At 44.2% G+C, this 22,863-nt stretch overlaps 1 protein-coding gene across 4 annotated transcripts in view; it reads right to left on the bottom strand.

Moving 5' to 3' along the window:
- ARHGEF3 (Rho guanine nucleotide exchange factor 3) overlaps nt 1-22,863 on the bottom strand; it is a 314,187-nt gene that overhangs the window by 48,949 nt on the left and 242,375 nt on the right. The window contains exon 1 of one of the 4 annotated variants that reach the window (XM_059161245.1): nt 22,497-22,755. The exons of the other annotated variants lie outside the window; for them this stretch is intronic. Within the exon in view, the coding sequence (XP_059017228.1) occupies nt 22,497-22,592 (96 nt within the window). The 5' untranslated portion in view covers nt 22,593-22,755. Of the gene's footprint in view, nt 1-22,496; nt 22,756-22,863 lie in introns of those variants that run through there. 4 annotated transcript variants of the gene reach the window in all.

The raw sequence follows: 22,863 nt of genomic DNA on the forward strand, positions 1-22,863 counted from the left end.
TATTTTAAAGATGGAGATACTGAGGCAGAGGACAAGCAATGTGATTAAAGTCACTCAAAAACGCCGGCCAGGATTTAAACCTGGGCAGGCTGGCTCCAGGGCCCCGGGTTTATGGCTTTGTGTAAGGGGCCAGATGGTAAATGCTTCAAGCTTCGGGGGCATCTAGCCTCCATCATGACTACTCAGCTCTGCCATCAGCCTTAAACAGTATGCAAACAAACGAATGTGACGATGTTCCATTTTAGACATTAAAATCTGAATTCCGTAGAGTCTTTACATGTCACAAAACATTACTGTTTTGCTTTTTTCAACCATTAAAAATAGAAACCATTCTTTGCTTGAACACAATAAGAAGTGGGCTATACTTGGCCCGTGGACCAGAGTTTGCAGACCACTGTTCCATACCACTGCTGGCTTTATAGGGAGCATTTCCTGCATCGGTTGTCCTCAGCCTCAGCTTTTTTGCTGTGACATACCCAAAGACTCCCAGCTACAGCACCCTTCCCAGGTGCACTTAGATAGTCTTCAAGCTCTGGAGATGGGATAGACTTGATTTGCTTATTCTTTCTGGAGCTGGGTATGCAGGGTCCTCCCCTGGTAGGCAGGGGAGATATCGGACTTATCTTTATGTGAGTAAACCCTATCCTAGTACATTTTATTGCCTTTCCAAATAAATCAGCCCAAGCATGACACAGACTTTCCCTGACCATGGATGTGTATACAAACAAGGGACGAACAAAATGACAGGGTGCGTGGGATCTGGTTCATAGTAATGAGAGGGAGCAGGGATGCGTAAGACACAAGGCTGATCACAGGTTGGTAACTGTCAAAGCTGGCGGCCAGGCAAAGGGATCTCATTACACAGTCCTGCCTGGGGTTCTCAGTCAAACACTGGATAATACCAAGGTTTATTTTAATGCACAGAGAATCATTTTGCAAATGTATCAGTGAGCAGACAGATGCCATCGAAGATCTGCACTTCAGCTGTTACTGAGGGGCTAGTGAGAAAGGATACTGAAAGAGACAGATGACAGACATCATCTAGAACTGAACATGATTAGAAGAGACCTGGTAGGGACGCCTGGGTGGCTCAGTGGGTTAAAGCCTCTGCCTTCGGCTCAGGTCATGATCTTGGGGTCCTGGGATGGAGCCCCACATCGGGCTCTCTGCTTGGCAGGGAGCCTGCTTCCTCTTCCTCTCTCTCTGCCTGCCTCTCTGCCTCCTTGTGATCTCTGTCTGTCAAATAAATAAATAAAATCTTAAAAAAAAAAAAGAAGAGACCTGGTAAAATGAAAGAAAAAAAAAATCCCACTACTGCATTTCAGCAATTTTCAGCTAACATAGACCAGAAGAGGGAAGGGTCTGTGTAGCTGGGCAATCAAAAGCTGGGAGAGCTGCTTTGAAATGTTCAGACTTAAGATGAGGAATATCATGGAGAGGCACTAACCCAGCCACCAGACTCCCTGAAGTCTGTTCTATTCTGTTGACTGCTTTAATTCTTTAATTTTTAAAAAAATATTTTATTTATTTGACAGAGAGAGAGACAGCGAGATAGAGAGGGCACTTAAGCAGAGAAAGTGAGAGAGGGAGAAGCAGGCTTCCTGCTGAGCAGGGAGCCCAATGGGGGGCTCGATCCCAGGACCCTGGGATCATGACCTGACCCAAAGGCAGATGCCCAATGACTGAGCCACTATTGACTGATCTTTTATCTGCTCTCATCAAGAAACCTATCGACGGGTTGCCAATCACTACAGTCCACAACCTAAAACAATTTGGTGGTATTCCACTCTGATGAAGAAATAAGCAGAGAGAATAGGAGCCATTCCAGGTCAGACTGCCCAGGGAGGGGAGACTTCTGTTCTGTTGTATTTATTTAATGAGTGTGCTTTCCTTTCCCCAATTCTGCATCCCCAAATTCACGTTTTTCTCTCCATTCCTATAACAGCACCTTCTAATAAGAAGGCAAAGACTTCCTATCCTTGCCAGAGCCTCACCGTCACTCTGCCTCTCTCCAGGCAAATACATGTAAAGCTCATGACTGTCTTGACTTGACTTTACCACCCAAATCCTTAGGCTCAAAGGCTGGTTCATGTGGTCTCATGGTTTATGCCGAAGATTCTCACCCTTCAAAACTTCTAGGTCACCACAAATATTATGGTGTTCTCACTTCTTTTGACACCTCCTATTGCCAAGACCTTCCCACCCTTTCTGGGTTCCTCACTGGCTTGCTGGCCAGGTTTTGTTTTGTTTTTTTTTTTAACTATTGCCTATGCCTCCTCCAACCCATAGCTTTACTCCAAGTCTCCCCTCCTTCCCTCTGGGGCACCTGACAGCCTGCTTTGTATCTTGTCCCTCAAAGACAACATATTCCTATAGGTTCTCCTTCCTAGCTAATGTTTTTCTAACTAAGACTCAAGTGAGCCTCATTTAAACAAGTCAGTCTGTCTGTCTGTCTGTCTATCTATCTATCTGAGTCTGGATCTCATACATTCTAGCAAGTTACTTAGTCACAGTTTCTTCAACTGAAAAACGAGGAAAGAATCCTCTCACAATGCAGTAGTGGGAATTGTGGCTAAGAGCTATCATTTAATTCCATAAGAGTTTATAATCTGTGTCAGGCACTGGGCTGACTGCTTTACATGGGTGTGCTTGTGGCCCCTTCAGAACATCCCATGAGAGAGCTAAGATCCTTATTCCCATTTTACAGATGAGTAAGCTGAGGCTCAATGAGCATAAGTAGTTACACAGGTCACCTATCTCAGGTGGCAGACACAAGACAGAAATCCTATCCTGGACCGCACACCTCAGCTACACTGTTCCACCCAAGATACAACAATAATGATACACAGCACAGAGCCTTGTGAAAAGCAAGCTTTCCATGAACAAAGCCTAAAACTGAACTCACAAACTAGTGTGATTTTTAGTAGATCATTTCTCCTCCCCTTCCCCTTTGCTACTAGGAACAGGTGAGTTTATCTAATCACTCAATGTGTGCATTCTCTTTTTTAAAGAAATTGATCTTGAAATAATTTTAGATTTATAGAAGAGCTGCAAGAACAGTACAGAATGTTCCCATATACTCTGTACCCTCCTCTCCCGATGTTAACACCTTACATAACTATGTACATTTTTATCAAAACTACGATATTAGTATTACTACAAGATGATTAACTAAACTATTAAAGGATTTACTAGGATTTCACCAGTTCCCCCACTAATGTCTCTTTTCTGTTTCAGGATCCAATCCAGAATCTCACATTATATTTCACGGTCATATCTCTGGAGTTTCCTCTAATCTGTGACAGTTCTCTGGTCTACCTTTCACGAATTGACACTTTTGAAGCGTACTGGTCAGCTATTTCACTGAATGTCTCTCCTTTTGGATCTGAGGTTTTCTCATGATTAAAATAAGATTATGCATTTTTGAGGGCACCTGGGTAGCTCAGTCAGTTAAGCATCTGACTCTTGATTTCCACTCAGGTCATGACTTTGGGGTGTTGGGATAGGGAGCCTGGTATTGGGCTCTTGCACTCAGCAGGGAGTCTGTTTAAGGATTCTCTCTCCCTCTTCCTCTGCCCCTCGCCTTGCTCACAAGGCCTCTCTTTCTTTTCTAAAAGTAAATAAATCTTAAAAATAAATGTTATGCATTTTGGCAAGAATACAACAGAAGTGACTTGTCCTTTTTGGTACATCATATCAGGGTAGCGTTATCTTATTACTTATCTACCATTTGGTTAAGGCAGAGTATGCGTTGAACTGTATACCCCTAAAAAGATACATTGAGGTTCTACCCCCAAACCTGTGAAAGTGACCTCATTTGAAAATAGGATCTTTGCAGATATAATCAAGTTAGGATGAGGTCACACTAGATTAGAGTGTGTCCTAAATCCAATCACTTGTATCCTTATAGAAAGGAAATTTAAAGACACGAAGGGAGAAAGCAATATAATGACAGAGGCAGCAACCGTAGTGATATATCTATAAGCCAAAGAACACTAAGGACTGATGACAAATACCAGAAGCCAGGAAGAGGCAAGGAAGGATTCCTCTGCAAGTTTCTGAGGCTGATACCTTGATTTCAGGCTTCTGGTCTGCAGAACAGTGAGAAATAAATTTCTGTTGTTCTAAGCCACCCAGCTACCCTAGGAAACTAATACAGGTGTTCTCTGCTGGATTTCTCCCTATAAATTTACTATTCCTTTTGCAATTAAAACATATATGGGAAGAGACACCTTGTGACTATATACATCCTTTTAAATCTCTGTGAGTGTTTTCCAGCATTTGCAAAATTGGCTTCACTGAAGTGTACATCTGTCACCTTAGGGGGGTATGTCTCTTGACTGAACAGGGAGAACCAGAAGGCCAATCCAGGCAAAGTATCCATGAGAGTCAGTGTTGGCTGGAGCAGGCAAGGGGAGGGGCATAAGGGACCAGAGGGGCAGGGCGTGAAGGACACCGAGGCAGCAATGAGGAGACCTTCTCAGAGCCAAGTGAGTAAGAGGATCGGGGCCATGGGAACACCAAGGGGAGCTTCTTTGGAGCCTGCAAGTGACTCTTCATCTTATTTTCTTGTAAATAGAGAAAGACAATAATAATATAATGGTGTCTAACTCTGAAATTTCCATTAAGTGGTTCTCATTTTTTTTTCTGTTCTCTTTTCCCTGGCACAGAGCTAACTGACCTGGTGTCATGTGTTACCAGAAGCTGAAAGGCAAATAATGAGGCCCAAATTCCAACGGAAACCTGGCTTCATTGATTAGGCCAAATGCATTTCAGAATTATTGGTTTCTAACCCACAAGGTGAGCAAAAGGTCTTCAAACTCAGAACTATAATTTTCCTTTAGAGATGCTTATCCGTGGTTTCAACAAAAGGGCTACAGACTTTGTGGACTTTGACAAACCACCAGGAACAGCTCCTGAAGGCATCCCTGTTACCTCTGTTTTGGCTAATCTCAAAGACGGAGACCACACCCTGTGCTTATTCTCTCCAGCTGTGGGTCTGGTTGCCTTGCCCTGGGCATCCAAGGGAGATCTGATTTCCTCTTTGATGAAATGGCTCGACTCTCTCCATATCAGATACTATAAGAAAAACATCTTGATTTCTTAAAAAAAAAAAAGTTGTGTATGGGGTTCTTTTGGGTTATTTATTTATTTATTTATTTAATACTTTTGCTTGCTAATAGAGAGTAAGGAGAGCCTGGATAAATAAAATTCACAGACCACTCTGAGTTAGTTCAGTCTTACGTCCAAGCTGTAGACAGGATATTGGGTTGCTCTGTTGAGAATCCAACAATTTCTCCAGCCTCCTCTCACGGAGACGGAAAAGCTAAATAGCAGATGACAATAGAGATGTCACAAGACGGCCTGGGAAAATCCACAAATTAAACTGTCAGCTCTCGGGGCCACAGAACTGAACACGTGAGGGTTGGAGAGATGATATTTATTCCCTGAACATCGAGTCTTCTTGGCCTGTGCCGGTCAGCACCTACGGCATCCGGCCAACATCGGTCTGCGAGTTGGCTGCTTTTGGGAAGCCTTGACCAAGCGAGAGGCATCAGGGGGACATGTGACCGAACTAAGACAATGCTGGCACGAGCCTCTGAAAGCCTGCTCCGTCCCTGACCCAAAGAGAGCCTCCCATAAAAAGCAAATAAAAAATGAGGCTCAAAAGAAAATCACATTTTACGACAACTTCTGTGGGCATCCCGGCTTCATTTCCTCTAGGCCTTCCTGTTTCCTTCAAGTCTTAAACACATGCTGGCAAAAACGCGACAGCTCCCTCCTGTTCGCATAAACCAAATGGCAAAATGAAGGGAAGGAGGGGTGTGAGGCGAGGGAGATGGATTTCAGCCAGGATACTCCGTAGAAGCAATTAATCTTACTACAAACTCTGAGAGGGCTAATGTTCGGGGCAAACCATTTTGTTTCTGAGGGCAGACGTCAAGCAACTTATTATCTTTATTCTTCTGATTATCATTGAATTTGTGCTCCTACACTGTAGAAAAATAACTTGACCTACTTGGCTGCCGTGGGTAAATTCATTTTTGCTGAACTGTGGTGATGGGATTGGAAAAAAAAAAAAAAAAAAGAACCTTGGGAAATAATTCAGTAAAATATGGGACTCTCTCAGAGCTGAAGCAGGCCGTGGCAGCCTAGGTTACGAACATAATCTCTTAGCAGTGCCAGTAAAATAAAACAGAACCACTGTTTCAGACACTGTATTTTTGGCAAATGTTTCACTCCTCAATTACTTTCAGAGTTCTTCGTTTCAGTCAACATTATAAGGGTAAATCAACATTTATCCTGGCAGCAAGCCCAAATTTGTTATTTTATTAGTCTGCTACTGGTTAAATTGGCCCAAGATTAAACACATCTAATAAATAGCCCTAAAATATTGAAGTTTAGTAGAAGACCACATTCAAGTTCTCTTACACAGGATGTTACTATTAACCTTGGGCAGAGGAGAAATGTACACCCACACCCACACCCCAGCTAAGTTCCTTTTAGCAAACGCCAGCCCATTGCCTGAAACCCATTTTGGTCATGCCCAGACATGGCATTGCAGACCTTCAGAGAAAGAGGAAGCCAAATATTTAGCTCTCTCTGCGGTCCCTGGATCCACATCTGCCTTCCGAACGTCAGGCAAAACTCTTACTTTCTTGAGGCAGACAGGGCCAGATGCTTGGGGCTGGTGCACTTTAAGAGTCTGACCTCTGGAAAGGTCTCAGGGCTTCCACCAGAGTCGTACCTCGGTGGCCCTTAAGGGAAGGCCAACTCTGAGCCCAGAAGACATTTTCTGACAATTAGATTCAGGTTATGCACTTTTTGCAAGACTGCCACAGAAATGATGTGCCCACCATGCTGCACCCATCTGTAGGTCTAGAAAATAGAGTCCAGACACACATTCCTGCTTACAGAATGTTAACAAGGTACCCGGAGGTGGCAGGGGTGGCCTAATCCCAGGCATAGGGCCCAGAGGAAGGTCTCCTCTGTGGTTCTGGGGTTTCGTGGGCAGTCATTTCCTACTGACTTCTTGGGAGCCCTTAGGTGGGTGGGGTATAAATTCTGCATTTGTTTTTCTCTGTAAAAGGGACTCCCTGGCTTCCCCTTGGGCTGAGTTGGAGGGGGAGGGGAAGAATAATGCAACTGGGGATTCCATTCCCACTTCAGGGTTTGGGAACTGCCCTCAAGGGTACTTTAAGGATATTTGCCGAGGCTTCCCCAGAGTTTAGGAACAGGCCGAAAGTCTCTGCAGCAAGTGACAAGGTTCTTATCACACTGGCCTAAAGAATGTGTTGATTCTTTGCAAAGGATCTAAGGATAAAATATGAGCCAACCTTCCTAGCCAGAGCACAATGCCCTATGACCTCGAACCAACAATGTGACCTCCATGGGCTTGGTCTCCTCCCCTGTGAAGTGCGGGTGACTCTCCTACCCCCTAACAGAGCTGTTGGGAAGGTGACATGAGATCATGTGTGTAATGTGCTTGGTACAAGCCTGCCCCATAGTTGCCTCCTGCAAATATCAGATTATTGCCCTTATGTCTAATGCCCAAGGAGAGGTGTGGTCTCTCCCCGAGCCTGCTCTCCTGCCCTCATCCATTTCCTGCAGCACTAGATTTTGCCCTGGGCCTCCCAAGGATGAAGCTGGGAACTCCATGTCACCTGCCACACCACAATCTCACCAATGACATGCTCCTGCCACTGGCCTCAGGTAATGAGACCACATATTTTGATTCCACATTCCTGCCTTGCCTTTCTTCCTGCAGCTTTATTATCTGTTTAGTCAAGCTCTGACTGGATAGAGCAAAACTGGGAGTTGTTTGGCGGGATCCAAGGTTATGTCGGAGGAGAGGAAAATGTCAGCCATGAAATCCCAAGGTAAGAACCTGAGTTGGGGAAGGAAATCCAAGTGGGTCTTGAAGTCTGCATCAAAACCCTCCTACCCCTAACCCAACATTGATTGCTAAATTATGGTCTAGAAGAGCTGGCCTCCAGTCTTGCCAGATCCTAGTACTATCTGGGATTAGGCACGGCTAGGAACTCTGGGTGTTCAACCCATGTCAGATGAGCAAGATGGAATTTCTCCCCAAATAACAAGTTATCCTGGGCTTCCAGAAAGGACCATACAGACGCACTGGCATGTCCTTTCTCTTTTTCATTCACCTATTGTCCTTTGAAGCTGAGCGTTATCTTCGTTTCCCAGAAATGGGGGGGAAACAGGCACAGAAATTTAAAAAAAAAAAAAAAAAAAAAAAGATGCTCAGCTCTTAATCTCAATGGCCCAAAGGAAGGACATACTGTTCCAGCTCAATTTAGGATAATCAAACATGTCTCAGGCAAGCAAAACTGACAACCAGGTCTGCCATCTGACTGAAGACTAAACTGGGACTAGGGGTCCCACATACACCTGCTGGGTAAAACCTCTGACCAGGGGCATGGGGTCAGCAGGATGAGAACATGGACCCCCTTCTCCTGTGGCCTAGTTAGCTTCTGTTTTTGACAAGAACAATATCTGAGCAGATGAGACCTGCAGAAATGTGGCTTTCAGAGAGAAACAGAAACTAGATTTGCCATATTCCCTGGTACTCCCCAGCTGTCCCTGCTAGCACAATTTATCCTTTCAAATCATTGGGTTCACGTGCATCCTCAACAGCACATGGCTCCAGTGAGAACCAGGGAAAACTGCATTTGGGGGTTTTAGAACAGTCTGCTCTCAGCTGAGAACAGAATACACGGAAATCTGATTATTCAAAATGGAAAAAGCTACCAGTGGCCCAGCCATAAGGGACTGGTTGAATTGGGAATAAAATAAAATAAATGTTAAACTTTCCTGTTTTCAGCTCTCAGCTGACATCTTACCACCCACTGAGCAACGGTATGTAGAAAAATAAGGCAGAAAGCAGGCTGTTCAGGAAGCTATGAGGTAGGTCATCTATGATGCCTTCATATGGCCCTTCTGTTGCCCCCACACACCCCAACTGAGCAAATGAATAGCTTCAAATGTTATCTTTGGGAGATGTGCGTGTGTGTGTATACACACACTCATGCACACACACAGAACACAAGACTATATTTGAGAAAGTTTTCATTCTGTAGCACATTTTTAATGACAGGAATAAAAAAGATGCCCACTAACAATGGATTTTTCCAAAGACTGGGAACAAACACTGGCCCTCAGTGCTGTGCATTTGCAACCTTGAAACATAGTGATTATGTGTTATTTCTAACTCTGAGCAATTAATATGCATCCAGATGTATCATTATCTACAGTGTATTAAAATTCAGTACCCTGCGTGTTTGAAAAAGGGTGTATCATGCACGACAAAGGAGGCAGAAGTCTCAGAGACCTGTGCTGCTCCCCCACATCACTTGCAGCTAATTTCAATTACAAAGTCACAAAAGAGAAAATGAATAGACAATGCAGTTGACTTAAAAGAAAAGAAGTAGATACAAACCTGTGATTTGACTGTTTGGCTTTGTAAAAAAATGTTGGTTTAGCCATTGGAGGTTCAGTGGTAAGGGATGCCAGTAAGAGTTTCCATAAAAGACAAAGGCAGTTTTGTGGTAAGAGAAAAATGTTATTTATTGTGGCTGAAAGAGGCGAAATTCCCATGAGTCTTCAGCTTAAGCCATCTACAGATGGGAGGGTTCCTTTGGAAGATCACGTGGGGTCTAACCTGGCAAGATTTCCCTGGAAAATTTTCCCTAAGTGTCCTCAGGGATTGAGGGAAAGTCTCACTGGCCAGGGGATCTCTCCTCCTGCCCTGCTATTTAGGCATGAGGCTCTGGGACTGCTCCTGAATTTACAAAGCAGGGAAGCACAGAGTGTCGTTGGGGCCGTCTAACCCTTCAGAGCCTCCAGAATTGTCATTAAATTACGTGCTGCCAGGTTCCTGACCTACTCTCAGATTCTAGCAATTTTCTAGAAGCAGAGAAGTCATCCCACACCTGACCCAGGCGTGACTCAACTGTCAAATAGAGAAAGAAGTGCTAGACAAAGGCGGACCCCTAGGTGGGGAGGAGGAGGCACCAAGAGTCATGGAGTCCCCCCCCACCGTGCCAGATGTTGGCACTCACACACTCAGCTATACCATACAGTGACCCCATCACCTCATTTTATAAAAGAGGAAACAGGTGTTCAGGGAAGTAATGTGACTTACCCTAAGACATACCCAGTAAAAGCTGAAATTCAAATTCAAATCTACCTGACTTGAAAGCTTTCCCCCACACCGGCTTCCTGGGATACACAACTTCCTCTTATAACATAATAGCAACAAGACTGACAATGACTTCATGCCAGGCTGGGCCAAAGTGCTCTCTATGCACGATTTCCTTGATTTCTCTTAAGTTAGAACTATTAATATGCCTGTTTCACAAAACAGGCAACTGAGGCTCAGAAGGGTTAAGAAGCTTTCCTAAGGTTACACAGCCAGTGGCAGAGCAAGGACTCAGCCCAAGGCTGCTCCTCAGCAAGACCAGGGATCTGAACTGGAACCTTGCTCCATTCCTAAGTCCTGTGGGAAATAAGGATGACAGACGCAGGACAATGGAGACTGAGGCTGGGACTGGAAAACTTGAAGCTGTTCATTCCACATTCAAGCCCTGTCACTCTGGAATCAGCAGCCCTCCTGTCTTTCCTCTTCCTACCCTTCCCCAACATCTCAGAGTGCCCCGCCAGGTGCCCAGGTGCCCTGCTCTCGTGTCCCCAGTGGACACTGCCCTTTGTTAAGGCACCCCCGGGGAACGGTGTGTGAGCATCCAGCACCAAGGGGCTAACTGGATGACCACCCCCCAGGACTGCCCTCCTAGTAGTCAAAATCCCTAGTGAGATTGCCTGCTTCCCCACTCCCCTTTTCTGACTGACGATCAATCACTATTTTGTTAAGGTTCTGAGTGACTGGGTCCAACTCAAGTACAAGTTCCTCGAGGACAGAAAGCATGTCTTTCTCTTTTAAACTCAGGAGAAATTGTTAGGTAGAGTCTGATCTCAAGAAATATTTACTGACAATCAAAGAGCATTAGGGGTCATTTCGAGCTGTTCGGCTCTTCACCAAGTTGTATCCATCAAGCTCTGGAATTTCCCCACATTTCTAACAAAGGATCTATTTATAATTAAAGCACCCTGGCTAATGAATGGGCAGGATGAACTCTCAAAGCAATCTAATCCTTCTCACCTGCACCGGGTCTGTCCCTGTGGCTGGAGCTTGGTTAAGACTCCCAGATGCTGTGTGTCAGAGGGGAGCCAGGCTTGGGGATGGATAACAAGCTCTTCACCTCCCCTGGCCAGCGTGCCTCTCTACCCTGAGCTCAGACTCCACTCCCTGCTTGAAAGTCATTCTGGGAACATCAGAAAACCATACTAGATTTTTTTTTTTCATCCTGCCTGGCAGGAATGAACTTGAATCTTGCCAGTGTACTTGGAACATCTTTTGTTTTTTAAAAAAATAATGGCCAGTGCCAACTCAAATCCCTGGGAAGTTGGGTGGGTATTTCCTACAGAGGAAAGAGTGACCTCCCAGTAGACCCCTTGATAGAGATGATCAGCCACAGCTTCCACTCCGCGGACGTGCACTGAAAATAGATGATGCTGTTGTTGCTAACGGTGCGAGGAATGCCTGCACTGTGCATACCCTCTGTAACCTCATTTGTTTTTCACAGTTCCCTTGGAAATTCTTATTTACAGGTAAAGAAACTGAGGCTATAGAGGCTGAGTCACTGTCCAAGGTCTCTTGGCTCACCAGTGGCCAACTTGGGATTCAGACTTGGTTTAGGCCACCCCTCAAATCCAAGTTTCCAGCCACCACACTCTGGGTCTGCCCCAAATTTAAAATACAGTCTTGCCCAATCCTTCCCTCAGGGTGAATGGGAAAAGGAAGAGGATGGGTTAAATGATTTCAGCTGGAACCTGGGAACTTTGAAGCTTTGAAAAGGAAAAAAAAAAAAAAAAAAAAAAAAAAAATCTTTGTTCTTAGAACAGAAATCTAATTTTTTTTTTTTAAATTTGCTAACATCTAGTCTAAGATAATTTTCTATGACATATTAAAGTCCATCTTTATCTATTTAAAAATATTAGTATCTGAAATCTGGGTCCTATGTGCCAAGTCCAGATTTAAGTTTTAGTCTGTAAGCAGCTGTAACCAAACCTGGGAAGCTACTGCTGCAGAGCTCTGGTCTAGAAGAACCTCAGAACAGGAATGCTGTTTCCAAACCCTCCCCACCACTGTTGACAATTTTTTTTGCCAATGTATAGGCCACCTGAACTATTACGTAGTTAATGTTTCCTTAAATTACTCATCTTTGACTTAAGTAACCATATTGTAACAACAAACACTGCATCTGCCATAAATAGAAACTTGAGAAAATGAACCCTATTATTAAATTCTTTATTAGATACTCTTGCCTGCTGAAGCTTCTAAGCCCGAGGCCTGAGCTTTGTTAAAAGGGGTGGGGGGGTGTGTGGCGGTGGACAGGGACGGGGACTAGCAAGTGATAGAAAGGTGTTAAAGACACACTAGCTCTGAACTAAGACTTTCGCCTCAGCACCTTCAGAAGGATCAGAAGTACAGGAAGAGATCTGAAAAGAGAAAGTGATTCAAACTTATTGTGTGTCTTAACTCTGTATCCTCTTTTCCCCGGTGTCCTTCAGTCTACCACAAATGGTATGAAACCCACCTTCTGGGAAAAAAGGGATCCAGGCCAATCTTCTCATTTCAGAAACAAAGACTCCAAGGTCCCCTGAGCCTACTTGTGTTCTGTCCCCGGCTAGTAAGGAGGCTCTTGTAAGAATCAGCTTAGAAATAAATGCTGCTGGAGAAATTCAGATTTAAGCATTTACGAGTCCTCTAAAACAAGTTCCTACTCCTTGATGCCGAGCCACAACAAAGCTCACTCTCCTCGGCCCTTAGAGAGCGGACTAAAGCCTTCAGAAACTGCAAGAGAAAACCAGGCCCGTCTTCAGATGTGTTCTCTTTCGAAGTTGTCCAATCTAAGTCACCATCAAACAGCTGAGTGGAGGGTGACTTTTCACCATGTGTCTCTGGCTGACACTTAAGTTACCATCAATTTTTTTCCCTCTTTAACAGTCTGTTTCCTTCACAGTGGCTTCAGACCCTTTTGTAAGACCACGCCTAGAAGCACCTAAGAAAACCACCAACCAGCAAAGAGGATGGCTAAAAGTGTGTGGGATGAACAAGACCCCAAAACCTAACAGGAACTGATGAGCAACCCGCACCCCTCCCCCACCTGTGCGAAGTCAAACATAAGAAGAGTCTTCACCAGTGGCCTTTAATTATCTTCTCTGTGTTTGCCTGGGGTAGTTCTTGACATGCCTGCGTCACTTGGGGATTATGAAATGTTAGCATTTCAATGTAAGATAAGACACTTGAGAGGGACGCTTGCACTGGCCTTGTGCTGGGGCCAGAGAGCGCACACAGGAAGGACTTATCACTTGTCCTCCTGGGGTATCAGGCCTGTAGCTCCTTCAAGTCCCACCCACTGGCTCCTTCCCTTTTCCCTTCTGTGGCTTTTTCCTCCAGGAAGACTCCAAACTTCCAAATCTGACAAGGGTTGCACCGGCTAAACATTTACCTTTATGTACTTTTTTCAAGGTCTTGATGTAGGTTCTCGGTTTTATTTCACTCTTGTGGTATCTAAGGAAACTGTCCCCTCGGGGGAAATGCTCTAGTTCTCCTTACCCTTTAATTATTGCCCCTGCTGCAAACATTAGACCTGCAGAGCTCAGGAAGGCATCATTTTAAGGGATGTCATCTACATGCACAGGAGGTTCTGTCTATCCATTTTTGTTTTGCTTCTTGTTTAATAGCGATCACACATCAAATATAAAGCTTTGCACTTGAACCTGGTGTGCAGGCCACGGGATGGGCTCACTAGTCCACTGGCTGCCAGGTGAGGTCTCTGCATGCAGTGTTCTAAGTTTAATGGGGTTCACGCTGAATACTCCCAAAATAGCGCTGCTTACCAACTTCACTCAGGAACATGACTGGGTTAAGCCAGCACTGCGGTATGCCAAGCAGTCAAGGCTGGACAAAGAGGGCCTAGCATTTTGGCCCTGCCTCCTAATCTCTCCAAATCTCTATTTCTTCAGTTGACAAAGAGGACAGTCCTTGCCTTGCTCAGTGCCTTCAGCCAGAGCAAGGTTCAAAGGAAATCATACATGGGAAAACACCTGCCTGCTATTTGAACACAGGGCAGCACTGCTGTGAATTTAGGGAACGCGGTGAGAGAGGGACAGGGGATGCTGATAGAACACATCCCTTGCCCCACCTCCCTATATCCCATGTGCTTACGTAGAAATTTAAATGGGTTATGTCATGTGTGTAATTATGCTGAACTTTTTTCCTTTTTATTTTTACAAGAACATTAAGGTATTTCTGTTGGCTAGTGTGTAATGGCTCAAAGGATGTCACTGATCCCTGTGCTAGAGGCCATGGTACATGGAGTTAACCCGTCATTAAATAGTTTATAGAGAGGTTGTTGGCTTTTCTGTCCATTATAAGTAAATAGGAAGGGATGCTTAACTGAAATCAGACAGCCAAACCAGCTCTGCTATACACAGCAGTGTGATCCTGGGAAAGTTACTGAATTTCTCTGATTCTTAAGATCCTCACCTTTGAAATGGAGGTAATTATACTCAGATGAGGAAAAGAATATAAAAATGCTTTGAAACCTATAAAATGCACAACCATACAACATGATCATTATTGCAAATAATAATATTTTTAAAAGATTATTTATTTATTTATTTGGCAGACAGAGAGAGATCACAAGTAGGCAAAGCAGCAGGCAGAGAGAGAGGGAGAAGCAGGCTCCCTGATGAGCGGAGAGTCCAATGCAGGGCATGATCCCTAGGACCATGACCTGAGCTGACGGCAGAGGCTTAACCAGGCACCCCTGCAAATAATATTATTATTAACAACTCTGGACACATAGCATTTTCCTCTCTAATAGCTGGGATATTGGGTCCAGAGATTTGAACCTTTTTTTGTGCATTTTAATATACACTGATGAGTACCCTCATTCCCTATAGATGGATGTTATTTCCCTGCAACATCTCCAGGACTGGGTTCTATCATGTCTTTAAAATATTTGTGATGTCAATTAGGTATGAAACAGCACCTATTATTATTTACCTTTTTCATTTCTATAATTTCTACTATGGTGAACATTTAAATAATGTTTATGTTCATAGTTCCTAGGTGTGAACTACCTATTTGTGTCTTTTCGCTCATTTATCAATGGACACCATGGAAGGTCCTTTTACATCTGTATAAGTTATTTAAATGACAAAGATATTAATTTTTCAATTTGTTATCTCTATTTCTTTTCTTTTTTTAAAAGATTTTGTTTATTTATTTGACAGAGATTACAAGTAGGCAGAGAGGCAGGCAGAGAGAGAGGAGGAAGCAGGCTTCCCACTGAGCAGAAAGCCTGATGTGGGGCTCCATCCCAGGACCCTGGGATCATGACCTGAGCTGAAGGCAGAGGCTTAACCTACTGAGCCACCCAGGCGCCCCTGTTATCTCTATTTCAAAAATCTTTTTCAATGAATGAGTCTACTTCTCTTGCGCAAGGAAGCACATTAAACATAACAGACACCTTATTTGTTGATATAGCATTGTACAGTGTGTTTGTGGACTGATCAATACTCAAGATTTCCAGGCACACTGAGGATGTCTGGTGGAAACAAGCAAGGAAGAGAAAGAGATTGGAGAGTATGTCCCATTTGGAAAAGTGAGAGGAACCAGGATATCTAGCCAAGAGAAACAAGCACCTGGGGGAAGGGTGTGAGTGTGTGTGTGTGTGCGCTTGTGTGTGTGCGTGTGGGTGTGCACGTGGACACACATGTGTATGTGTGTAGATGGGGAGAGAGAGCAGTTTGCAAATATTTAAGGAGGTAGGACATGAGAAGGTATTACTATATAATATTCAGTTGCAGGAAGCAATGTTACAATTAAGAGAGGATTTTTTCATGATCTACACTGTACAAAGACAGAATGTACAGGCTCAAAAGGTAATGAGTTCTCTGTTTCTGGAGATATTTAAGCAGAAACTGAAAGGATATAGCAGCGGGTTACCATTGGGTTCCATATTCTCAACAGGCTTCTCCTACTCTAAGGTTCTCGAATGCAATGACCCTGGGTCATTTCCCGGAGGCTGGTTTTGTTTGTTTGTTTCATAAATCTCCGGAAAAAAAGCCTGTTTTGCTACTCCTTGCCTCCTCATCTTAAGAGCCAAGAGGAAAAAAAAAAAAAAAAAATCCAGTGAATTTACCGTTAAGACTTCTGGTTCTGCTCCAATTAATTGAAGTTTAGTAATAATCAGGGCCGCCTTCTCCAAAAGAACACAATGGCTCAAACACAGAAGGTCCAGACGCAAGTATTTCTAGACTTAAAAAGAACCACTCCTTTCCCAGCCAGTCGGAGGTTCAGAAGCCTTTCTGGATTAACGTTTGACACAGCCTCTTCTAAGCTAATAACGGGTGTCAAGTAATAAAAAAATGGAAGGCATTAGAAACCACTGGCCTTCATTCTTGACAGTCCATGAGTCAATACAAAAATAAATGGCAATGCAATTCACAGCAGTATCCTCATTTTGTGTGCGACCTGTACCCATGACCAACGCTGACAAATTATGGAAGGCAACTGCAAGCATCCGTCACAAATGAAGTAGCCTTTCTAGATATATGCCATTAATAACAATTATATGTGCACAGGGCTTTGCAAAATTAGGATATGATCAGTAATTTATTTTCATTCAGCTATTATGAAAACAGTGGCACCAGTCCAGGATTTTACAGGCAATTGGAGAATGTCTTGAGAAAGTGACACGATTTGCAAGTATCCAGATGGAAGTCAGGGCCTTCCAGTTACTGGTTTAGGTGCAAGCCTGGTGGTAAATGTAGATAAGCAAAATGACTAATTGCAGAACTAACGGTGTCACCTCCACAGCGCTGAGCATGCAGAATTCTGCCAAAGACCAGCTCTTTGGCATTGAGAAACAGAGAACGGAAGTTAACCAAAACCCTCCCAAATGGACGCTTGCAATGCCCACTCCTTGGGGTTGCAGCCATTCTATGAAGTGGGCTGCCAGAAACATTGACTAATGTCGGGGTCTCCCATCCAGACACTAGGGAGAAAGGAGGCTTCTGGCTGTAAGGCTATTTGCTCCAGCAGGGGCCCTCAGCCTTCATGTGTTATGTGGTGAAGAGACCAGTGATTCAGTCATTTAGCTGCAATGTGATGTGGTTGGGAAAGTACAGATCTCAGGGTCAGAGGAGGGTGTGCATCTTGGCTCCCCACCTAGTAGCCTAGCCATCGTGGAAGGGCTATTGCCCAGCTATGAGCCTCAGTTGCTTCTTCTACAAAAAGGAACAAATACACCAACCTCATAGGATTGTTGTGGGGATAAAGAGAGGGCCTACAGTAAGGCCCCTAATGCCCTCCTGGGCATAAAACAACCCTCAGAAAATTTAAGACAGTAATCATTAATTAAAACTGTTTGGGGAATCTTTTCAAGATGCATAAGTCTTGATGATGATGCTATTTATTGAACACTTACTATATGCCAAACACTGGACTAAGCACTGTAAATGAAACATCTCATTGACCCTCACTATGATCCTAAAAGGCAGAACTCTCATCACCCCCATTTTACCACTGAGGGCAACAGGGCTTAGAGAGGCCCAGGAGCTTGTCCAGGGTGACACCACTAAGCAGGTGGTAGAGATGACATTAGGATTCAGTACAGAGCTGAGACCCTGAACATCCTCAAATGTACATGTGTAAAGTCAACATGTTTTCCTTTAATAGACCTTTTCCTAGCTCAGGTACACCCTATCCTGGAGGCCTAAGACCCCCAAGACCCCATCTGAACAAGTCTCAGAATCATGGGCTACATGATCATAAAGAGATCCTATCAGCAAACAATGGCATTTACCTAGATAACTCCGTGTTGCTCCCCTCCCAGCAATACCCAAAATCACATGATTCATGGAGTCTACTTACTTGGTCACTTGAATAAACACCAGGATTCTAACTGCAATAACTCCTCAGAACTATTTCTATGTAGTTGGTTGTATATTCTTTCAATTCAACACTACATGATACAAACTCCAAGAAATGTATGAATTGCTGGAAACCATTTGACTCCTTTAGCTCTCCAGCTGGCAGGCAAGGAGTACAGACCCAGGTGCATACAATTTTCAAGTCCACATGTGGACTTACTGGGGCATAAATCATGGCGGGGCACAGGGTTCACCTTACTCTTTAAAGCAGAAGCTTAAAAAGTACTTCCCCAGTTACAGAAAGTACTCATGATTATATGTTTAAAAGAAAATATTTTAAAGCATTTCATACATCTGTTAAGTTTTCATTCTGCTCCCTTTTTCTTCCGAGGTAAACACACTTATGTGCCACAAAGTATGTTGGTATGAAATGCTGTTCTAAATCCATTAGGAAACCTGGCATCGGATCTTGGTTCAGCTGCAGATTTTCTTCATGGCTTTCTGCAAGTCACCTCTCCTCAGTGTCTTTATTCATAAAGGAAGGAGAAAGAATATTAACCCTACAACATGGTTAGAGTCTCAGGTGAGACACTAGATGTGGCACTTAGAAAGGAATAGAGTTCTGTCATTTTGAGCTACACGTCATTCCAAGGGCCACACAAGGCTACTGGAGGAGTCAAAATCAGATCATGTACTTTTGAGAGACAAAGGCAATGATTACAAATACTGCTAACTGAATCTGGCCTAATTCTGACCAACATCTGAGATAGTGAATCTTAAAACCAAAAGTGAGTTGTCCATCAAATTGTCAGATATATTCTTAGAAAGAAAATAATGGAAACATCTCTTTGTATTTTCATGAAAAATGAAATAGACCCCAAACTCTTAAAATCTTCTCACCAGACTCCAGCATCCTTAGCCAACATATTCACTAATTTGAGCTTTCTTTCTTTCTTTCTTTTTAAAGAACTGATCGATTGGGTGTGAGGAGGGGCGGGGAGAGAGAGAGAATCCCAACAGACTTAATGCTGTGCAGAGCTCAACGCGGAGCTCGATCTCACAACCCTGAGATCATGACTCGAGATGAAATCAAGAATTAGATGCCACCCAGGCACCCCTAAGCCTTCTTTCTTTAAAGGCAAATCACCCTGTGAAAATCGTGACTTTTAACTTATAATCAGTATAATTCATTAAGAGCTAACAGTTTTCCTTCTGGTCACTTGATAAGGTGCTCAGAGCGATTAACATGCCTGGAAGGACGAGTCCCTCCTGGCATGGGAATAAGCAAAACATAAATTAAATGAAGCCACATCAGTGATCAGAAGAAACAAGCTTAATCATGCTCTCGTGATACCATGTTTCTCTGTGAAAGTCAAGAGGCCATGGACTAAAACAGACTAAGCTCCTTGGATTTTAAAATTAATGATTAGAGCTAGAAGGATCGAACTGGTTTTGGGTATTAAACAGCTGCAACCCAACTCATCACATCCACGCCATATAGAAATACCAGATTAGGAAGCAGTATTATATTAGTATTGTAATCCATGTAGAATACTTTTGGTGTTTAAAATAAATATAAAAAAAATAATCTTTAAAAATAAACATATCACTTTTTTTTCTTTCACTGGAAATTATCACTGAAATTAAAAAAATTACAAAGCACTTAAATCTCAAGTAGAACTTTAGTTATCATTGGCATTTAAGAGAATGTTTGTTGCACATTTTTCACTCAAGTGTATGGTACTGAACGCACATCACCGCACACCAAACCCTTCCCCACAAGTTCTTTCCTTAAGTAGCTTCCCCCAGAACACCTGCTGCAACCGCAGGAACCATGCTAGAAGGCACTTGCCCGTGCAGTGCTACTCCCCATAGCAAATTCTGAAGGAACTGCCATTATATGTCTAAAGGGCACAGGTGCTTGCTGCAAATGCCTTTGAAGGTCAAAAAGTACTTTGGGGGGCGCCTGGGTGGCTCAGTGGGTTGGGCCGCTGCCTTCGACTCAGGTCATGATCTCAGGGTCCTGGGATCGAGTCCCGCATCGGGCTCTCTGCTCAGCAGGGAGCCTGCTTCCTTCTCTCTCTCTCTCTCTCTCTCTCTCTCTCTCTGCCTGCCTCTCAGTGTACTTGTGATTTCTCTCTGTCAAATAATAAAATCTTTAAAAAAAAAAAAAAAAAAAAAGTACTTTGGATAAGCCAGTCCTTCTCTTTACAAACACCTTCTTTTTGGAAAAAAAAAATGACTGATCTTAAAAAATTACTTTCATAGGAATTAACAGGCAGTGCCTAATTTATAAACATGTATATCATCATGTTTTTCAAAAGGCCTACCAGGATACGCTCTTCTTTAAACACTTACAAATAATGATGACACCTGCTGGTAGAAAATATATTTTAGTTAATTGCTGATGGAGAAGTACAAGAGCTGGCTATCTTTTGCACGGTCAACGAAACCAGAAAACTACCCCCTACACTCATTTCAGTTTCTTTTTCCAACTTTGCCTATTTGTCATTACCAGGAAACGAAGCTAGGAGATGCGCTGGAATAGATCTCTGCCTCAAGATGTATAGAACATGTATGACACTTCACTGAATTAAACTGCACACATACACACAAAACACTCAATGGGGATACCTGAAAAATATATACCATTTCAAAAACTGTTCCCCTCCATCCTTCCTTCCATACCAGGACATCCCCATAAAAGGAAAACAAGTCACATTTTATCAATTGGAATTGGCTACCATGAAGAAAATTAGTATTTGACATTTGGTGACACATTTCTTTCTCATCGCATCTGTACATACAGATATATTTCTCTTCTACATATAAGAATAAGAAAAGATCACGCAGATAAGTTTTACCCAAGCCTTTAGCCAAACTACTCAGAAAACATAGAGCTGAGAGCAAGAAGGGACTAGTTAGTGTCCAGGGCTGTTCTCATTATTCTTTCCTTTGATCCATCTCAATTTATTAATTCAACTCGGTTATGCTTCGCTTCCTTCCAAAAGGAGTTTGAGAGGATACTAGCTTCACTGCTCCTACATTCATTAAATTATGATGTTCCTATTGAAAAATCATTATATCCATTCCAAGCCTGAACAACCTGAATTCTATGCTGGTGCTATCTTGTCAAAACTTAAATAAGAGTCCAAACACCATTAAGGCCATTACACTTCCACAGCTGCTGGGAACAAAAACTCTTTGTGAAAATATACAACGGAGCTGGAGTGTGGGGTGGGGGTGGGGGGAGAGAAGTTAGTTGTGCTTAGCTTACAGAAAGCTGATTACAACCGGAGACTGTTTGGAGTCTTGTCGGCTTGGAGCAGCTCTTGTTAGAGGCAATGAATCTTTGATGCTATCCTCCCGAATATACATAATTTGGTGAGCCAAGTGCACACAGCTGAGGAGACCCAAGGGTGCTGGGTGTGTGGAATCCTCAAGACTGCCACACCAAGGTCGGATGCACTTCTGCCTCCAGACTTTCCCCAGTCGTGGTTGGACAGAGTGACAGTCTCTCAAGTAATACACATGAGCAGCAGTAATGAGCTGGGTCCTTTGGGTTCCACTATAGCTTGGCCACAGCAAAGCTGTGGTCTAGTAGAAGCAACTATATTCCCTAAGACCCTCAAAGACTGAGAAGGATGCTTTCTCCTCTAGCTGAACCCAACCTATAAGACCAGTGAGTTCTCTGCAGAGGTATAACACACAGAAGTAAAAGACAAGATTAAACACAAGCCAGGAGGGCTCTCTCATATCGCCCTCAAGGCTCCGGAAAGTTCCCGGAAAGGGAAGTTTCCAGTGTTCCAAGACAGCTTCCCACTCACCCAAGGAGTTTAATTCATTTTCAGGATCCATGTGCAAGACCCTCAGATTACTTTTTTAGCCCCCAGACCCCCAGCTGAGTGACTGGCCACAGATGACAAGCAGAGGTGCCAGGTCCTGTCTTTGCTGCCAAACAGCTGCAAGGTCAAGCCTGACAGGTGAGATGGCCCCCAAAGGCCTCTTCTTGTTCCCCAACCCAAGTAAGAGGAAACCCATGCTTAAAAGGTAGCTCTTCACTGACATCTGGGCCTAAGGATACAGTAAGAGAAAGTCCCTCTGCCAGAAGTCTGACAGCCCTGAAGGATGCAACCGAGGCCAGGGCAAGGAGGCAGCTGCTCCCTGGCCCAGAGGAAGAGAACAGGGACAGAGGAGGAGGTTCATGATGATCCACAGAGAAGGGGCAGAAGAAGGGAAGCAGAGACAGAGTGAGACATGGGGGGACAGAGTGTGTGTGAGAGAAATGGGGAGAGGGAGAGAGAGGGAGGAAGAGGGAAAGGTAGAAGGAAGGAGAGAAGGTGGGGGAACATACTGAATAAGAGATGCAAGCATTGAGAGACTGACACAGCGAGGGAGCCGAGAGCGTGAGAGATGGAGCGAGACAGAGGGACAGACAGACGGACCCGGAGAGGTCCAGGTGGAGGCCCTACCTCCGCGTCCTTGGCCGGACTGCTGGCCGGGGGTACCTCCAGGCTGCAGTTCGCCCTCTTGACCGTGAGGTAGAAGGGGTAATCCTTGGCCACCATGGTGGCTGCCGGGCCTGCTCTTTGGGATGTCACCGCTGACCCGAGGCGACCACAAAACTCCCTGGCGAAAGGGGGCCCCAGCTCCACGGTGCCGGGCGGTAGCGTCTGGACGGAGACTGACAGCCGGCTTCTTGCCTGGCGGGACCGACTCAGCTCTCCGGCTGAAAGCGGGGGGGTGGGTGGTGGAGCCTAGTCCGGGCCCGCCCACCTGGGGGCGGGCGGGGGTGGGGCGGAGCGCCGACTCCGCCCCGGCCCGACGCGTCCCCGAAGC

This window comes from Mustela lutreola, chromosome 2 (genome assembly GCF_030435805.1).
Source record: "Mustela lutreola isolate mMusLut2 chromosome 2, mMusLut2.pri, whole genome shotgun sequence".
Classification (NCBI taxonomy): domain Eukaryota; kingdom Metazoa; phylum Chordata; class Mammalia; order Carnivora; family Mustelidae; genus Mustela; species Mustela lutreola.